The sequence below is a fragment of the Erythrolamprus reginae genome, chromosome 1, assembly GCF_031021105.1.
Source record: "Erythrolamprus reginae isolate rEryReg1 chromosome 1, rEryReg1.hap1, whole genome shotgun sequence".
Taxonomy (NCBI): domain Eukaryota; kingdom Metazoa; phylum Chordata; class Lepidosauria; order Squamata; family Dipsadidae; genus Erythrolamprus; species Erythrolamprus reginae.
Genome location: NC_091950.1, coordinates 11,827,750 through 11,844,138, shown reverse-complemented (window position 1 = coordinate 11,844,138; position 16,389 = coordinate 11,827,750). Strand labels below are relative to the sequence as shown.

Genomic DNA, 16,389 nt, shown 5'->3' with positions numbered 1-16,389 from the left:
TTTCCAAGCCTTAAGTCTTTGCAGGGTTTTTTACATTGCTCTACTTGCTCCAAATGTTTCTTTCCAGGTGCTAATGATGTTCCCAGCTCTTACTGACTTGCAAGCTCTTTCATTGTTACTCTCTCTGAATAAGATTTTTTTTAAAGCCCTAACCAGGGGATAAAATAATGTACGGAAGCTGACCAGACTAAGGATGCTAGCCAGATGGTACCTCAAGATACGAACCCCTCGTCTTACGAACAACTCGAGATACGAACCCGGGGTTCAGAAAAAATTTGCCTCTTCTTACAAACTTTTTTCATGTTACGAACGCCAAACCCGAACTTCCGGGTTCGGCGTTCGGGAGGCTGCTGGGAAGCCCCCCGGCTGTTTTAAAAGGTGACAGACGGGCTGGGGAGCTTCCCAGCAGCCTCCCGAACCCCGAACTTTTGCTGAACTTCCGGGTTCGGCGTTCGGGAGGCTGCTGGGAAGCCTCCCGGCTGTTTTAAAAGGTGACAGCCGGGCGGCAGCGGTTTTTTGCTGGCTTTTTTTTTTGGTTGCACGGATTAATTGACTTTACATTGTTTCCTATGGGAAACAATGTTTCGTCTTACGAACCTTTCGTCTTACGAACCTCCCCCTGGAACCAATTAGGTTCGTAAGACGAGGTATGACTGTACTCCGGTACATCTTATATTCCAAAAAATACGGTAGCTCTTTTTTTCCTTTTTCCTTTGCTTACCGCTAGCAGGGAGTTTGCTGAGCAACGGGAACAGGTCCAGCCTTCATTCACAAGGTCCGGGCGTATCCCGTAGCAACCTGTAATAAAAAAAAAGAAGTATCAAACTGAGGAGAAAAAAGAACACATCAGTTAAAAAAACCACTTATGTGGGGGAGCTCTTTCACAAGGCATTTAAATCAAAGTCAATGAAAGATGAATGGTTTCTTTTCGTTCTACATCGTCAAAAATAGATGCCACAACACAAAGAGAAAATATATAAACAGCGCATCTCTCGGGAGGCTACAAAAGCTAGGATTAATTTTTTAATTGATGCAGTATTATTTATGGCAGAGTCCAGGGTTGTTTGATAAGAGAGCTGGGCAGCATGTACATTTAATGTGCTTTTTAAAATTAATGCTTTTTCTGCCTAATCTCTAGGATGGTTTTGCATGCTGTTCCTAGCACACTGGTTAGTACAGGGGGACGTAAAAGGTTGGCAACCACTGGTATAGGGTCTCTTGCCTGTGCAAGGGGTTGGACTAGAAGACCTCCAAGGTCCCTTCCACTCTGTTATTATGTTATTTACCTAAAATGGTCTAGGCCTAGGGTCTCCTGCCTGTGCAGGAGGTAGGACTAAAAACATAGAAGACTGATGGCAGAAAAAGACCTCATGGTCCAACTATTCTGCCCTTATACTATTTCATGTATTTTATCTTTTTTAAATATATGATAGGGTTTTTAGTTGTTTTTTGTTTTTTTTAAATATTAGATTTGTGCCAGTATAATATTGTTTTTATCGTTGTTGTGAGCCGCCCCGAGTCTTCGGAGAGGAGCGGCATACAAACCTAATAAATTATTATTATTATTATTATTAATTACTATTATTACTATTATTATTACTATTATTATTACTATTATTACTATTATTATTATTATTATTATTATTATTATTATTATTATCTTAGGATGGATCTATGTTTATCCCAGGCATGTTTAAATTCAGTTCCTGTGGATTTACCAACCACAGCTGCTGGGAGTTTGTTCCAAGCATCTACTACACTTTCGGTAAAATAATATTTTCTCACGTTGCTTGTGATCTTTCCCCCAACTAACCACAGATTGTGCCCCCTTGTGTTGCAGTATAGCAAATTATGTTAGAATAAGATTGTATTAAATCTGGATTTCAAGCATAAATAAATAAATATATATATATATTTAAATGTTTCGATCATGTTTCTGTCCTCCAGACTATGCAGATGGAGTTCATGAAGTCTTTCCTGATAAGTTTTATGCTTAAGACCTTCCACCATTTTTGTAGCCCGTCTTTGGACCCTTTCAATTTTGTCAATATCTTTTTGTAGGTGAGGTCTCCAGAACTGAACACAGTATTCTGATTGTGGTCTCACCAGCGCTCTATACAGCGGGATCACAATCTCCCTCTTCCTGCTTGTTATGCCTCTAGCTATGCAGCCAAGCCTTCTACTTGCTTTCCCTACCGCCTGACTCCACTGTTCACCCATTTTGAGACTGTCAGAAATCACGACCCCTAAATCCTTCTCTTCTGAAGTTTTTGCTAACACAGAACTGCCAATGCAATACTCAGATTGAGGATTCCTTTTGCCCAAGTGCATAATTTTACATTTTAGAGGACCTCCAAGGTCCCACCCCAGTCTGTTGTTCCGTTAAAGAGGGGATCCCATCCGACGCAGAGCCCCGTTTTTTGGCAAGGGAAGACAGGCAGAAAAGTTGCTGCAGCACAGAATCTGGAAGCCATCACTTACTGGCGTGGACTTGCAGGCAGCATTTGGCACAGGAGATTAACAAGCTGTTCCCATCGTCTCCGATGTAGGAGTTGGACGGGAGAGGCTCCGTGTTCTCGCTGCTCGAGGTGAAGCACATTTCAGGGATCAGAGGCTTGGTCTTCCGCCCGTTTCGGAAAGGGGGCTGGCGTGAGGGGCTTTCAGCACTGGGCAGCGGGGCCGTCTCCTTTTCCACCAGCGAGACCTGCGAGCAGAAAAATCACATTATTTCATTTCATTTCATTGGATTTGTATGCTGCCCCTCTCCGTAGACTCGGGGCGGCTAACAACAGTGGTAAAAACAACATGCGACAATCCAATACTAAAACAGCTAAAAACCCTTATTTTAAAACCAATCATACATACAAACGTACCATACATAAATTGTAGAAGCCTAGGGGGAAAGCGTATCTTAATTCCCCCGTGCCTGGCGGCAGAGGTGGGTTTTAAGAAGCTTACGAAAGGCAAGAAGGGTGGGGGCAATTCTAATCTCTGGGGGGAGTTGGTTCCAGAGGGCCGGGGCCGCCACAGAGAAGGCTCTTCCCCTGGGTCCTGCCAGACATTGTTTAGTTGACGGGACCCAACTCTGTGGGACCTAATTGGTCGCTGGGATTCGTGCGGCAGAAGGCAGTCCCGGATAATAATTATCTCAATTATTATCGCAGGGGATCCCCTTTTTCTCAACTCGCCAGAGAAATGAAAACTGTTATTGGGGGAGAATGTTTTTTTCTCCACAAACAATAAAGGGAATTATTTCCTGCCGGTTATTATATGTTTCCCTCCCAGTTTTCCTTGGTCTGAGCAGGAAGTTTTGCTGCCCATCCTCCTCCTGAGTGTAGTGAGGACCATTTATTTTCTGGACCTCTTTTATAGCTAAAAGAAGTCTGAGAACATCTGTTTTCCTTTGTGAACGAACAAGGAAGTTCTTGGTTAACTGTAAAAAGTACAGTGATACCTCATCTTACAAACGCCTCATCATACAAACTTTTCGAGATACAAACCCGTGCTTTAAGATTTTTTTGCCTCTTCTTACAAACTATTTTCACCTTACAAACCCACTGCCGCAGCTGGGATGCCCCGCCTCCGGACTTCCATTGCCAGCGAAGCACCTGTTTTTACACTGCTGGGATTCTTCTGAGGCTCCCCTCCATGGAAACCCCACTTCCCGACTTCCGTTGCCAGCGAAGCTCTTCTTTTTACGATGCTGGGATTCCCCTGCTGGGATTCCACTGCAGCATCGCAAAAACACAGAAGTCCGGAGGTGGGGTTTCCTATGGAGGGGAACTTCAGGGGAATCCCAGCAGCGCAAAAATGGGTGCTTTGGCTGGCAAAAGGGGTGAATTTTGGGCTTGCACGCATTAATTGCTTTTCCATTGATTCCTATGGGAAACATTGCTTCGTCTATACAAACTTTTCACCTTAAGAACCTCGTCCCGGAACCAATTAAGTTTGTAAGACAAGGTATCACTGTATTTGAGGGGCTGCCACAAGGAGGGTGTGTGTGTGTCAAATTATTTTCCAAAGCACCAAAGGCAAGACAAGAAGCAATGGATGGAATGAGACAAGCAACCTAGAACTAAGGAGAAATTTCCTGACAGTGAGAATAAATCACCAGCGGAATGGCTTGCCACCAGAAATCATGGGCGCTCCATCACTGGAGGTTTTTAAGAAGGGACTGGACAGACATTTGTCTGAAATGGTATAGGATCACCTGCTTGACAAGGGGCTAGACTAGAACATCTCCAAGGTCCCTTCCAACTCTATTCTATTTATTATTATCATTATCATTATTATTATTACTATTACTACTACTACTGCTACCACTACTACAGTACTACCTCTATCTAAGAATGCCTCTACATACGAACTTTTCTAGATAAGAACCGGGTGTTTAAGATTTTTTTGCCTCTTCTCAAGACCTATTTTTCACTTACAAACCCGAGCCTCTGAAACTGTAACTGGAAAAGGCAGGGAGAACTCTCTGTGGGGCGTTTCTAGGAATCTCCTGGGAGGATACAGGGCCGGAAAAGGCAAGGAGAAGCCTCCGTAGGGCCTCTCTAGGAATCTCCTGGGAGGAAACAGGGCCTCCACCCTCCTTGTGGTTTCCTCAATTTGCTTTTACATTGATTCCTATGGGAAAAATAGGTTCTTCTTACAAACTTTTCTACTTAAAAACCTGTTCACGGAACGAATTAAGTTGTAGTAGTAGTAGTAGTAGTAGTAGTAGTAATAATAATAATAATAATAATAATAATAATAATAATAATAATAATAATAATAATTTTGTATGCCGCCCCTCTCCGCAGAGGTACCACTGTATTATTTTATTTTTATTGATATATATACTTTAAAAACAGAATACAAAATGGAAAAACCACAAAAAGGGAAAAAACGTAAAAAAAGACACACGGGAAAAAGATTACAACATTACGTACAACAAACATTACATCTACACAACAAATATACATTAGCATTATTAATTCTATTACAGTACACATATTGGCTTCTATTCTGTGCTTTAAGATGTCCTTTTATCTTTATCTTAGTTATTCATCTCACATCAACTGGAGATTTAATTTTAATACCCATTATTCATATATATATTTCTCAATTTGGTATTAATATTATATAATATCTTATTCATTTTTATTGTCATTTATGGATATTTCTTCAGTTTTCATGCATCATTTTGTTTTCTTTTGTCAAACCACTCATATAAAAAGTTCCAAGTTTTATAGTATTCCAAATCTTCTTTTTCTAACCCTTCCAGCTCTGTTCTGATTGATTGCATTTGTTTGATTTCTACTTAAGGAGAACAAGTTGGGAGCGCACTGTGGTTTCAATCATTTTGGTTTCTCCAGTCCCTAGAATTGCGTTAAATCAAATTTATACAGATTGAATCAAATGCGATTCATCATTTAGGATTTACCTAGTTTTGATAATAACAACTTTCTTTTCTCTCCCAAAGTGCTTTTTCCTCCCTCCCAAAAGGCAACTGGACCGCCTTGTTTTCTCCCACCTTGAAAATGTTTCGCATCTCATCCAAGAATGCCGGCTGGGGAATTCTGAGAGTTGAAGTCCACCAGGCTTAAGGTTGCTACGATTTGGAGAGGCCTGAGCTAGATGGTATTATCTGTCCTGGAGTGGTGCAGTGGCCTAGAGGTAAAGCTCTCGCCTCGCAATCAGGAGGCTGTGAGTTCAATCCTAGGTAGAGGTAGATATTTCTCTCTCTGGCACAATGAGAATATATCTGCTGAACAAAACTTTGCATTGTCAACAGGAAGGGCCTCACTCTGCCAGCTTTACTCAGTTGCCCAGACTCCATTACCCGCAAGGGATTATGGGTTCGTTAAAAAATGATGGTGAAGACTCATCGGACTGTCCCAGTGACTGTTTTGGACATGGTTGTCCTTCCTCAAAAAGAATAGGTCTGCAATTTGGGAGTCCACCTGGCCTTGGAGCTTCTTCTGGGTGTAGAAGTCGAAGCTGTGGCCAAGGGGGACTTTGATCAACTCAGGCTGATGCACCAGGTTCTTCCGGGATGGTAAAACCTTGATGAAAATGACTTGGGTCTTTATCGCCACATACAGTGGTATCTCATGATACCAACCCCTCGTCTTACAAACAACCCGAGATACGAACCTGGGGTTCAGAAATTTTTTGCCTCTTCTTACGAACTTTTTCCTTCTTACGAACCCGCCGCCGCCGAGAAGCCCCGCCGCCCGGCTGTCGCTTTTTGAAACAGCCGGGGGGCTTCCCAGCGTCCTCCTGAACCCGAACGCCAAACCCAAACTTCCGGGTTCGGCGTTCGGGAGGCCGTTGAGAAGCCCCCTGGCTGTTTCAAAAGACGACAGCCGGGCTTCTCGGCGGCCTCCCGAACGCCGAACTCGGAGGTTGCATGGATTAATTGATATTACATTGTTTCCTATGGGAAACAATGTTTCATCTTACGAAGTTTTCATCTTACGAACCGCCCCCAGGAACCAATTAGGTTCGTAAGACGAGGTATTACTGTATTTATAGGTTTCTATGCATTGTTCTACCTGGGACTGGAAGACAACTTTGAGAAACAGCAGTTTTTTTAAAAAAAAAAAATCCGCAATGGTCAGGATGGCCAAGAGCCAAGACTGCAATATGACACCGATGGTCCAATGGCTGCAGAAATAGCCAATATGTTGCCGAGTCCAAACTGCTGGTTTTGGCCCATAAACCTTAATAGAGTTCAGCTCTGGGATAGCTCAGAAATTCCAATCATTCTGGCCAAGTCCAGAACTAGAAAGCGGCTGAAGTTATTCACGGTCAAATCTGTCAAAAAACACCCCAAGATGCTGGTAAACTACATTGCTGTCAGTTTCCGGTCACAATTCAAAGTGTTGATTATGATCTATAAAGCCCTTCATGGCACCGGACCAGAATATCTCAGGGACCGCCTTCTGCCGCACGAATCCCAGCAACCAGTTAGGTCCCACAGAGTGGGTCTTCTCCCGGTCCTGTCAACTAAACAATGTCGCTTGGCGGGACCCAGGGGAAGAGCCTTCTCTGTGGTGGCCCCGACCCTCTGGAACCAACTCCCCCCAGAGATTAGAATTGCTCCCACCCTCCTTGCCTTTCGTAAGCTTCTTAAAACCCACCTCCGCCGCCAGGCATGGGGGAACTGAGATACTCTTTCCCCCTAGGTCTTTACAATTTTATGCATGGTATGTCTGTATGTATGTTGGTTTTACGATAGGGGTTTTTAACTGTTTGTATTGGATTGTCATATGCTGTTTACTATTGTTGTTAGCCGCCCCGAGTCAACGGAGAGGGGCGGCATAGAAATCCAATCCAATCAAAAGCTCATCATGTCAATATGGGGAGACTTGGCCAAATGGCCTTGAAAGAACAGGGGTGTTTTTAACTAGGCAACTAACACTGCTTAGTCGACGTGACCCCCGTGGGCTCTAATCAGTTGCTAGAAGGGATGTGGCAGGAGACGGTCCATAAATAGTCTGGTTCCAAGCCGTGTAGGGTTTTATAGGTGATAACCAACACCTTGAGTTGTGACCGGAGACCAACTGAAAGCCAGTGCGGCACATGGAGTGTTGGTTTAATGTGGGAGTACCTAGGTACACCCACAACAGCTTGCGCGGCCGCATTCTCGACTAACTGAAGTCTCTGGCCACTTTTCAAGGGTGACCCATGTAGAGCGCGTAAACTTATGCTTTATGTAGAAGATTTTAGGAGTTCACTTGGGGGGTGGACTTATTTATTTATTGGATTACATGCCACCCCTCTCAGAGGACTCGAGGTGGCTTACAACATATAAAAAAGACAATTTACATCAAAATCCAATTAATTTAAGTTAAGAGTTAAATCTAAAACCTAAAAACCAATTAAAATGCATAAATATCCATTCAATCAACAAACCCACCATACATTCATCGGCCAGGGGGCAGAATCTAATGGCCCCAAACTTGGCGGCATAAACAAATCTTTAGACTCTTATTTATTGATTTATTGATTTATAGAAACATAAAAACATAGAAACATAGAAGACTGACGGCAGAAAAAGACCCCATGGTCCATCTAGTCTGCCCTTATACTATTTCCTGTATTTTATCTTACAATGGATATGTTTATCCCAGGCATTTTTAAATTCAGTTCCTGTGGATTTACCAACCACATCTGCTGGAAGTTTGTTCCAAGGATCTACTACTCTTTCAGTAAAATAAAGAGTATTTATTTATTTATTTATTTATTTATTCATTCATTCATTCATTCATTCATTCATTCATTCATTCATTCATTCATTCAATTTTTATGCCGGCCTACTCCTTAGACTCAGGGCGGCTTACAACCTGTTGGCAATAGCACTTCTTAACAGAGCCAGCCTATTGCCCCCACAATCCAGGTCCTCATTTGGCCCACCTCGTAAGGATGGAAGGCTGAATCAACCTTGAGCCGGTAATTAGACTTGAACCGCTGACCTACAGATCTACAGTCAGCTTCAGTGGCCTGCAGTACAGCACTCTACCTGCTGCTCCACCCCGGCTCTCTTATGAAAGGCGGGCAGGGTGGGGGCAGCATGAATCTCCAGGAGGAGTTGATTTAAGAGAAGGAATTGATTCTAGATTGAGAAGTCTAAATCAACCAGGACAGGTTCCCCCTCCAAGCAACACACCTCCAACAAACACCTACAATTTACAAGAACGCGGAACATTTCAGCCGTAGAAAACAACAGAACCGATAATAAATGGAATAAGGATGGACTGTTAAGACAGATGGGGGTGAAAGGTAAGCCCAATCTGCGAAGCAACTTAGAGCAGGGGTCCCCAACTGTAGCCCACTACCCAGGCGTGGCCTAACCACCATCAGGCCAACTGGAGCACACATCTGTGTGTGCGCAGGGCCACACTCGTGGGAGTGTCTCTGAGCCCATTGCGGGTGGTGGCGGCCCCACTTGTGTGAGCATCGCTGTGGGCAGTCATGGCCCCACTCTGTTGTGTTTGGGCTTGGGCCAGCCGTTGCTCCCACAGATGGGAGAGATGCGGCACAAAGTGAGTGCGAAAGCCTGGCTGACAGCCAGGAAGACGTGGCAGACAGCCAGGAGGATGAGGCCACTGGTTCAGAGGAGTTGGCAGACAGCACGCAGGACCCAGCAGACAGCCCAGGGGATTTGGCATGCAGTCCTTCAGACAGTCTCTCTTCCTTGGATTCCTCTGCAGACCAATTCATAGACATGCGTAGCCGAAGAGCCATGCAAAGGAGGGCTCACTTGAAGGATTATTACAGGTGATCAGAGTAGCACCTGGGCTGGGTGTGGTTCTTATACTGAGGGCTGGGTGTGGTTCCCTTAATGAGGGCTAAAGGTATAAAAGGGAACAGAGGCACAAGGCAAACTGTGGCTGTTTATCTGTGTTACTTTGTGGTTCCTGCTTTGAAGTTTCTGTTCCGTGCCTTTGGATTTCAACCCAGCCTTTTCAGGCACGTGGGAGGTGAAACCTCTGGGACTTGCTGTTTGCTCTAAAGATTCAAAGGACTCCTGAAACGTTTCTGCTCCATGCAGGTTGTGTTTGTTTGCTTTTTCCTGTGTTTTGTATTTGGCTGAATTACGCCTTGCACTCTCATTGTTTCCTGACACTAAGGACTGTTTTGGTTAACCCTTTTTTGTTTGTTTAATACAAGTTTGCTGATTAGAAGAGCACTTGTGTGTTTGATTTCTTTTCCTTAGACTGTTACGAATTGCCTGAGCCCAGTCAGGCAGAACACACTCGAGAGGGACCCACTTGTGCAACGATTGCCACGAATGTTGCGGGCGCACATGCATATGCCTGCCCCACCCACAAAACAAAAGTTGTGGCCCTATCTGGATAGGGAGTCCCTTCTCACAGCCACTCATGCCCTTATCACCTCGAGGTTCGATTACTGCAATGCGCTCTACATGCGGTTGCCTTTGAAGAGTGTTGGGAGACTACAAATTGTGCAGAATGCAGCCGTGAGAGCTATAGTGGGGCTCCCAAGATCGGCCCACATTTCAACGTCACTCTGTGAGCTGCCAATTGCTCCCCAGGCACAATTCAAAGTGCTGGTTATTACCTACAAAGCCTTACATGGCTTAGGACCAGGTTGCCTCATGCCCCCAGCGGCCGGTTAGGTCCCACAGAGTCGGCCTTCTCTGGGTCCCGTCGGCCAGACGATGTCATCTGGTGGAGCCTAGGGGAAGAGCCTTCTCTGTGGTGGCCCCGGCCCTCTGGAATGAACTCCCTCTGAAGATACATACTGCCCCTCCCCCCTGGTCTTTCGTAAAGATTTGAAGACCTACTTCTGACAGCAGACATGGGGGCGGTGAGATTATGAATGTGGATGAATGTGTGTGACTTGTATATGGGGCTTTTCTATCATTTTTAGTAATTTTGTGTAATTCTTATTCATTTATTTATTTATTTATTAATATAATTTTATTAATTTTTTTAAATTTTTACAAAAGACAAAACATAAAGCATAAAATGTGCCATCACCAAAAAAGAAAAAGAAAAATTCCCTTCACCAGGGAAGATTCAATTTTGTGTCCTTCATTTGCTTCATCTCTGGGTTACATTGTTTATTCTTTATAAAGTGATTGAATTTTATTTCTTACATTTGCATCGCTTACTGATGTTGTTAATATATAATTTTTGACCTTCTCCCGCCGCCTTATTTTTTTCAATAAACTTTATAATCTTTTCTTAAAATTGACAAACATACAAACACACACTTAACATAAAGTGGGGTTGCAGATACCCCTCTTATTCAAGAAGTCAAATTACAATTCAGAAAAAGAATACATTATTAATATCTTAAATCAACCTATTACTTTAAGTGAAAAGAATAAATTTTATGTTACCTTATTATAAAAGACAAACTTCGTATATAAGCAAAATACAAACACAAAAATTAAATTAACCATACTACTATTGTGCACACCTAATATTCATTTTTTACTTCTTCTTTTTCTCTATCCATGTATACACACATAAAATTCAGATTCTTCTTGGTTATTTAAAACCCTGCTGTTCTGTTCGGGTCGTATGTGACCCGAAACCAAGTTTGAGTCCCTGTAAAACATTTTCCCTGCATATCTGAAACTTGAAATTCCATGAGTTGTCATCATTTCAGGGGTTCTCTCTATGAGAATTTTTTTTGGGGGGTGGGGGGTTTCTTTCTTGCTGAAAAAAAAAACCTCCCTAATGTTATGTTCCCGGGTCTATTTGACCCGGACTGCAAATTGATCATTTTAGGTACTTATATTTGGTCTTTTTGAAAGCTTTTTTCACCTGGAAACAGGTTTGAACATTTCTGCACACAATGGAATGAAAATTGAAATGAAAAAAGTAAATCTTATTGGTTTATTTCGCGGATATAATGCATGCCCCCCCCCCCATTTTTGTGATTTTTTTTTTCAATTTTTCCAGTTCAATTTTCATATCATTATGTTCGGAAATGTTCAAGCTACCAATCCCACACCAACTTTAGTAAAATAGAATGTATTTTGCTAGCAAAACTATCCATAAAGTGAAGACTATTTCAAAAAAACGGAGGGGCATGCATTTCATCAACAAAATAAACCAATATGCATCAATTTTTCCAGTTCAATTTTCATATCATTATGTTCAGAAATGTTCAAGCTACCAATTCCACACCAACTTTCGTAAAATAGAATGGATTTTGCAAGCAAAACTATCCATAAATTGAAAAAATCCACAAAAACGGGGGGGCATGTAATATATCCGCAAAATAAACCAATAAGATTTACTTTTTTCATTTCAATTTTCATATCATTGTGTGCAGAAATGTTCAGACTACTTTCCAAGTGAAAAAAGTTTTCAAATTGACCAAACATAAGCACTTCAAATGAAGAGTTTTTGGTCCGGGTCGTATGTGACCCCAACATAACATTAGGAAGTTTTTTCGAACAGAACAGCAGGGTTAAAGCAATTTAGATTTCTTTATACACAGTGTTGCATTTAGACGCTACCCTGAGTCGTCTCGAGAAAGGCGGCATAGAAATCTAATAAATAAATAAATATATCAATAAAACCAACCCCTCTGTTTCCCACCTCCCTCTACTCTGTGCTGCCAACCAGGACTTAAGAGAAATGCAGAAAGTAGGAGACCACTTCGCAGACTACTGGACTTCAATTCCCAGAATTCCCCAGATGGCAATGTTGACAACAAATCATTGCCATTGCTGAAAAACCACCATTACTGTTAAAAGACACAGGAGCGGCCGTTACCTTACTTGCACCAACTCCCCATAAAATTGTAAATACACGCGTAGGGCTCAAATCTTGATCGCACAACCGCAGGGACCCTGCAATGGTGCCGCTGCAACTTTGAATGGCCGCTGAATGGATGGTCGTAAAGTTGAGGACCCCCTGTGTCCCCTTGCCCCCCGCAGAGCGTCTGTGTGATTACCTGGATGGAGGGGTAGAAGAGTGTGCAGATGGCGCAGTAGGGCTCTCTCAGGGCAGCGATGGCGTTGAACCGCTTTTCGGCTAAAAAGTTGGGCGCTTTGTTCTTCCACTGGAGGGAACGTAAAGATTTCAGGGGCTCTGGATCCCCGGCATCTTCCTCACCGTTGAACAGGGGTGTTTCTGAAAGACAAGAGGGGCCGAGAGGAGGAAGTTTGCATCTCCACAAAGCAGCCGAAATGGGGAAGATCACACACGGAAGTCTGGGCTTTTACTGGGCTTCTTGTGGATACACAAATTGTTTCAACTCCTACCCTCAAAACGTCGCTACAGAGCACTGCACACCAAGACAACTAGACACAAGAACAGTTTTTTTCCAAATGCCATCACTCTACTAAAGAAATAATTCCCTCAACACTGTCAGACTTTCTACTAAATCTGCACTTCAATTCTACTAGTTTTTCTCATCATTCCTATCACCCATTTCCTCCCATGTTGACTGTATGACTGTAACTTGTTGCTTATATCCTAAGATTTTTATTAATATTGCTTCTTCGTTGCTTATTTGACCCCTATGACAATCATTAAGTGTTGTACCATATGATTCTTGACAAATGTATATCTTATTTTATGGACGCTGAGAGCATATGCACCAAGACAAATTCCTTGTGTGTCCAATCACACTTGGCCAATAAAAATTCTATTGTATTCTATTCTATACCGTTTGAGTTTCTTTCGCTCAATCCTAAAAGGGACTCAGAAACTTTTAACTTGGGTGTGGGGAGAAGGGACTGCAGACTGGACTGGACTGGACTGGAGCAGAACAGACTTGGAGTCCTAGTGGACGACCATTTAAATATGAGCCAGCCGTGTGCAGCAGCTGCCAAAAACGCCAACACAGTTCTAGGCTGCATTAACAGAGGGAGAGAATCAAGATCACGTGAAGTGTTAATGCCACTTTATAAGGCCTTGGTAAGGCCACATTTGGAATACTGCATTCAGTTTTGGTCGCCATGATGCAAAAAGGATATTGAGAAAAAGTGCAGAGAAGAGCCACAAAGATGATTAGGGGACTGGAGGCTGAAACATATGAAGAACGGTTGCAGGAACTGGGTATATCTAGTTTAATGCAAAGAAGGACAGGGGGGGGGGGGGCATGATAGCAGTCTTACAATATCTCAGGGGTTGCCAAAAAGAAGAGGGAGTCAACCTATTCTCCAAAGCATCTGAGGGTAGAACAGGAAGCAATGGGTGGAAACTAATCAAGGAGAGAAACAACTTTGAACCAAGGAAAAAAATTCCTGACAGCAAGAACAATTAATCAGTGGAACAGCTTGCCTCCAGAAGTTGTGAATGCTCCGACACTGAAAGTTTTTAAGAAGCTGTTGGATAACCATCTGTCTGAAGTAGTGTCTGTTTCCTGCCTAAGCAGGGGATTGGACTAGGAGACCTCCAAGGTCCTTTCCAACTCTGTTGTTGTTGTTGTTGTTATTAGGGCTGAAGAACTGCTGGAACCTCTTCCCAATGTGCGCATGCACACAGTTGTCAGGAGAAGGGAACAATTAAGGAACAGAGGTCAACTCGAGAGTAAAACCCACCTCTGACGTCAGGCATGGGGGAATTGAGACCCTCTTCCCCCTAGGCCTTTACAATTCTATGCATGGTATGTATGTATGTTTGGTTTTTAAAAAAATATTAATGGGCTTTTAATTGTTTCTAACATCAGACTACTATTGTACACTGCTTTATTGTTGCTGTTAGCCGCCCTGAGTCTCTGGAGAGGGGCGGCATACAAATCCAATAAATAAATAAATAAATAAAATAAAAGCACAAGGGGATGCTGAATGGCCCCTCCCATAGGGAATAAATAGGAGCCAAAGGGGAGTGGTGTCTGGGGTAGACTATTAGTTCGTGAGTGTGAAGATTTGCTTATCTGAGAGGCTTCTTGCCAAGTATTTTCTTGTACAGTGTTGCATCTGGAAGATATTGGCCTGACAACTATCCAAAGTCTGTAGTTACAATTCATCCCTGAAAGATTTTTTGCCAGGAGTTTGCTGGATGTGAAAGCTAGGAATTCATATTAGCCAAATAAAAAGGGGTATTTTTTGGAAAGGAAGGAAGGAAGGGAAGGAAGGGAAGGAAGGAAGGAGGAAAGGAAGGAAGGAAGGAAGGGAAGGAAGGAAAGGAAGGAAGGAAGGGAAGGAAAGGAAGGAAGGAAGGGAAGGAAGGAAGGAGGGAAGGAAAGGAAGGAGGGAAGGAAAGGAAGGAGGGAAGGAAAGGAAGGAAGGAAGGAAGGAAGTTAGTTTACAGCTAGGCTTGCAGAATACTGGTCAGGAATGGACTGAGCAATCTTCAAAAACTGAGCTTTCTGAAAGTGGAACAGTTGTGCTTTTTAAAGCCAACCGGCTGAAATATCCCTCCAGGAATTCAGAAGAACTAAAATAAAGATCAAAAGGGGAAAAGAGAGCCAGAGAGAATGCCTCCCAATTAACTTAAAACAGAAATTACACCAGTTTCCCATTTTTTAACAACCTGACCTGACTAAATCTCCAAGACTACTCCAAGAAAAATAGTTTAAAAAAATCCTTATGATCAAATTCAAACATTCAAACACTAACTATCCATTACTAGGGCTCTTAAAAGAAAATGTTGGGGTTAGCTAAATCTAAGTCGACCAACTCAAAGTCACTCCAAATGTTAAGTAAAAAGGAAGCAAGACTATCTTAGTTGAGATTCTTATCTGTTGCCTCAGCTTTCAACTTGGCTACCAAAAGGGTGGATTTAGCAAATAAAGCACCATTATAAGGAAATGGGTTAGAAACCAAAAGATGGTGAATTCTAGTCCCATTTTCGGCATCAAAACCAGCTGTGTGACTTTGTGCCAATCACCAGGAGACAATAACTATAGCACTTCTATACTGCTTCCCAGGGCTTCCCAGCCTTCTCTAAGCAGTTTGCAGCAGTGTTTTTCAACCAGTGTGCCATGGCACACTAGTGTACCGCGACACATGGTCGGGTGTGCCGTGAAGAAGGAAGCTCAGGTTCCGGTCTCGCAACTTTTTGCTGAGAGAGAGAGAGAGTGAGAGAGAAAGAGAAAGAAAGCAAGAGAGAGAGAAAGAGAGAGAGAAAGCAAGAGAGAAAGAAAAGAGAAAGAGAAAGCAAGAGTGAGAGAGAAAGAAAGCAAGAAAGAGAGAGAGAAAGCAAGAGAGAAAGAAAAGAGAAAGAGAAAGAAAGCAAGAGAGAGAGAGGGAGAGAAAGAGTGTGAGAGAAAGAAAGCAAGAGTGAGATAGAAAGAAAGCAAGGGAGAGAAAGAGAGAAAGAGAGTGAGAGAGAAAGCAAGAGAGAAAGAAAAGAGAAAGAAAGCAAGTGAGAGAGAAAGAAAGCAAGCAAGAGAGAGAGAGAAAGAGAGAGAAAGAAAGCAAGAGAGAGAGAGAGAGAAAAGGAGAGGAAGGGAGAGAGACACAGGGAGAAATGAGCAAAAAGGGGAGGAAAAAAGAGAAATGAGAAAATGATTGAGACAGAGAATGAGAGGAAAGAGAGAGAAACAAAAGAGAGAGAGAAGTGACTCTTGATTTAAAGCATATGATTAAAAGCACCCAAAGAATAAGAGAGAGAAAAAACCCAGCCCTCACCTGTTTTTCGAAATGGTTCAAGACTGTGTATATATACACACACACACACACAAGGGGGGGGGGAGGAGACAGGGATGGAAAAAGAGAGGAGAGTGTCTTAGAGTGTCATTTTGTGTCATTTTGGTTGGTGGTGGGCCCCAGGATTTTGTAAATGTAAAAAATGTGCCACGGCTCAAAAAAAGGTTGAAAATCACTGTTTTACAGAGTCAGTCTCTTGCCCCCAACAATTTAAGTCCTCATTTTACCCACCTTGGAAGGATGGAAGGCTGAATCAACCTTCTAGTCCCACCTTAGGCATGAAAGCTTGCTGGGTAACCTTGCGCCAATCA

The 16,389-nt window shown here is 42.8% G+C and overlaps 1 protein-coding gene across 1 annotated transcript in view; it reads right to left on the bottom strand.

The window, feature by feature from the left end:
• The window catches only part of KDM4B (lysine demethylase 4B), a 324,593-nt gene that overhangs the window by 22,392 nt on the left and 285,812 nt on the right, over positions 1-16,389 (bottom strand). The window contains exons 14-16 of the mRNA XM_070744575.1: positions 12,433-12,611; positions 2,482-2,704; positions 722-798 (exon numbers count right to left, since the gene is read on the bottom strand). Coding sequence (XP_070600676.1) covers positions 722-798; positions 2,482-2,704; positions 12,433-12,611 — 479 coding nt within the window. The remainder of the gene's footprint in view (positions 1-721; positions 799-2,481; positions 2,705-12,432; positions 12,612-16,389) is intronic.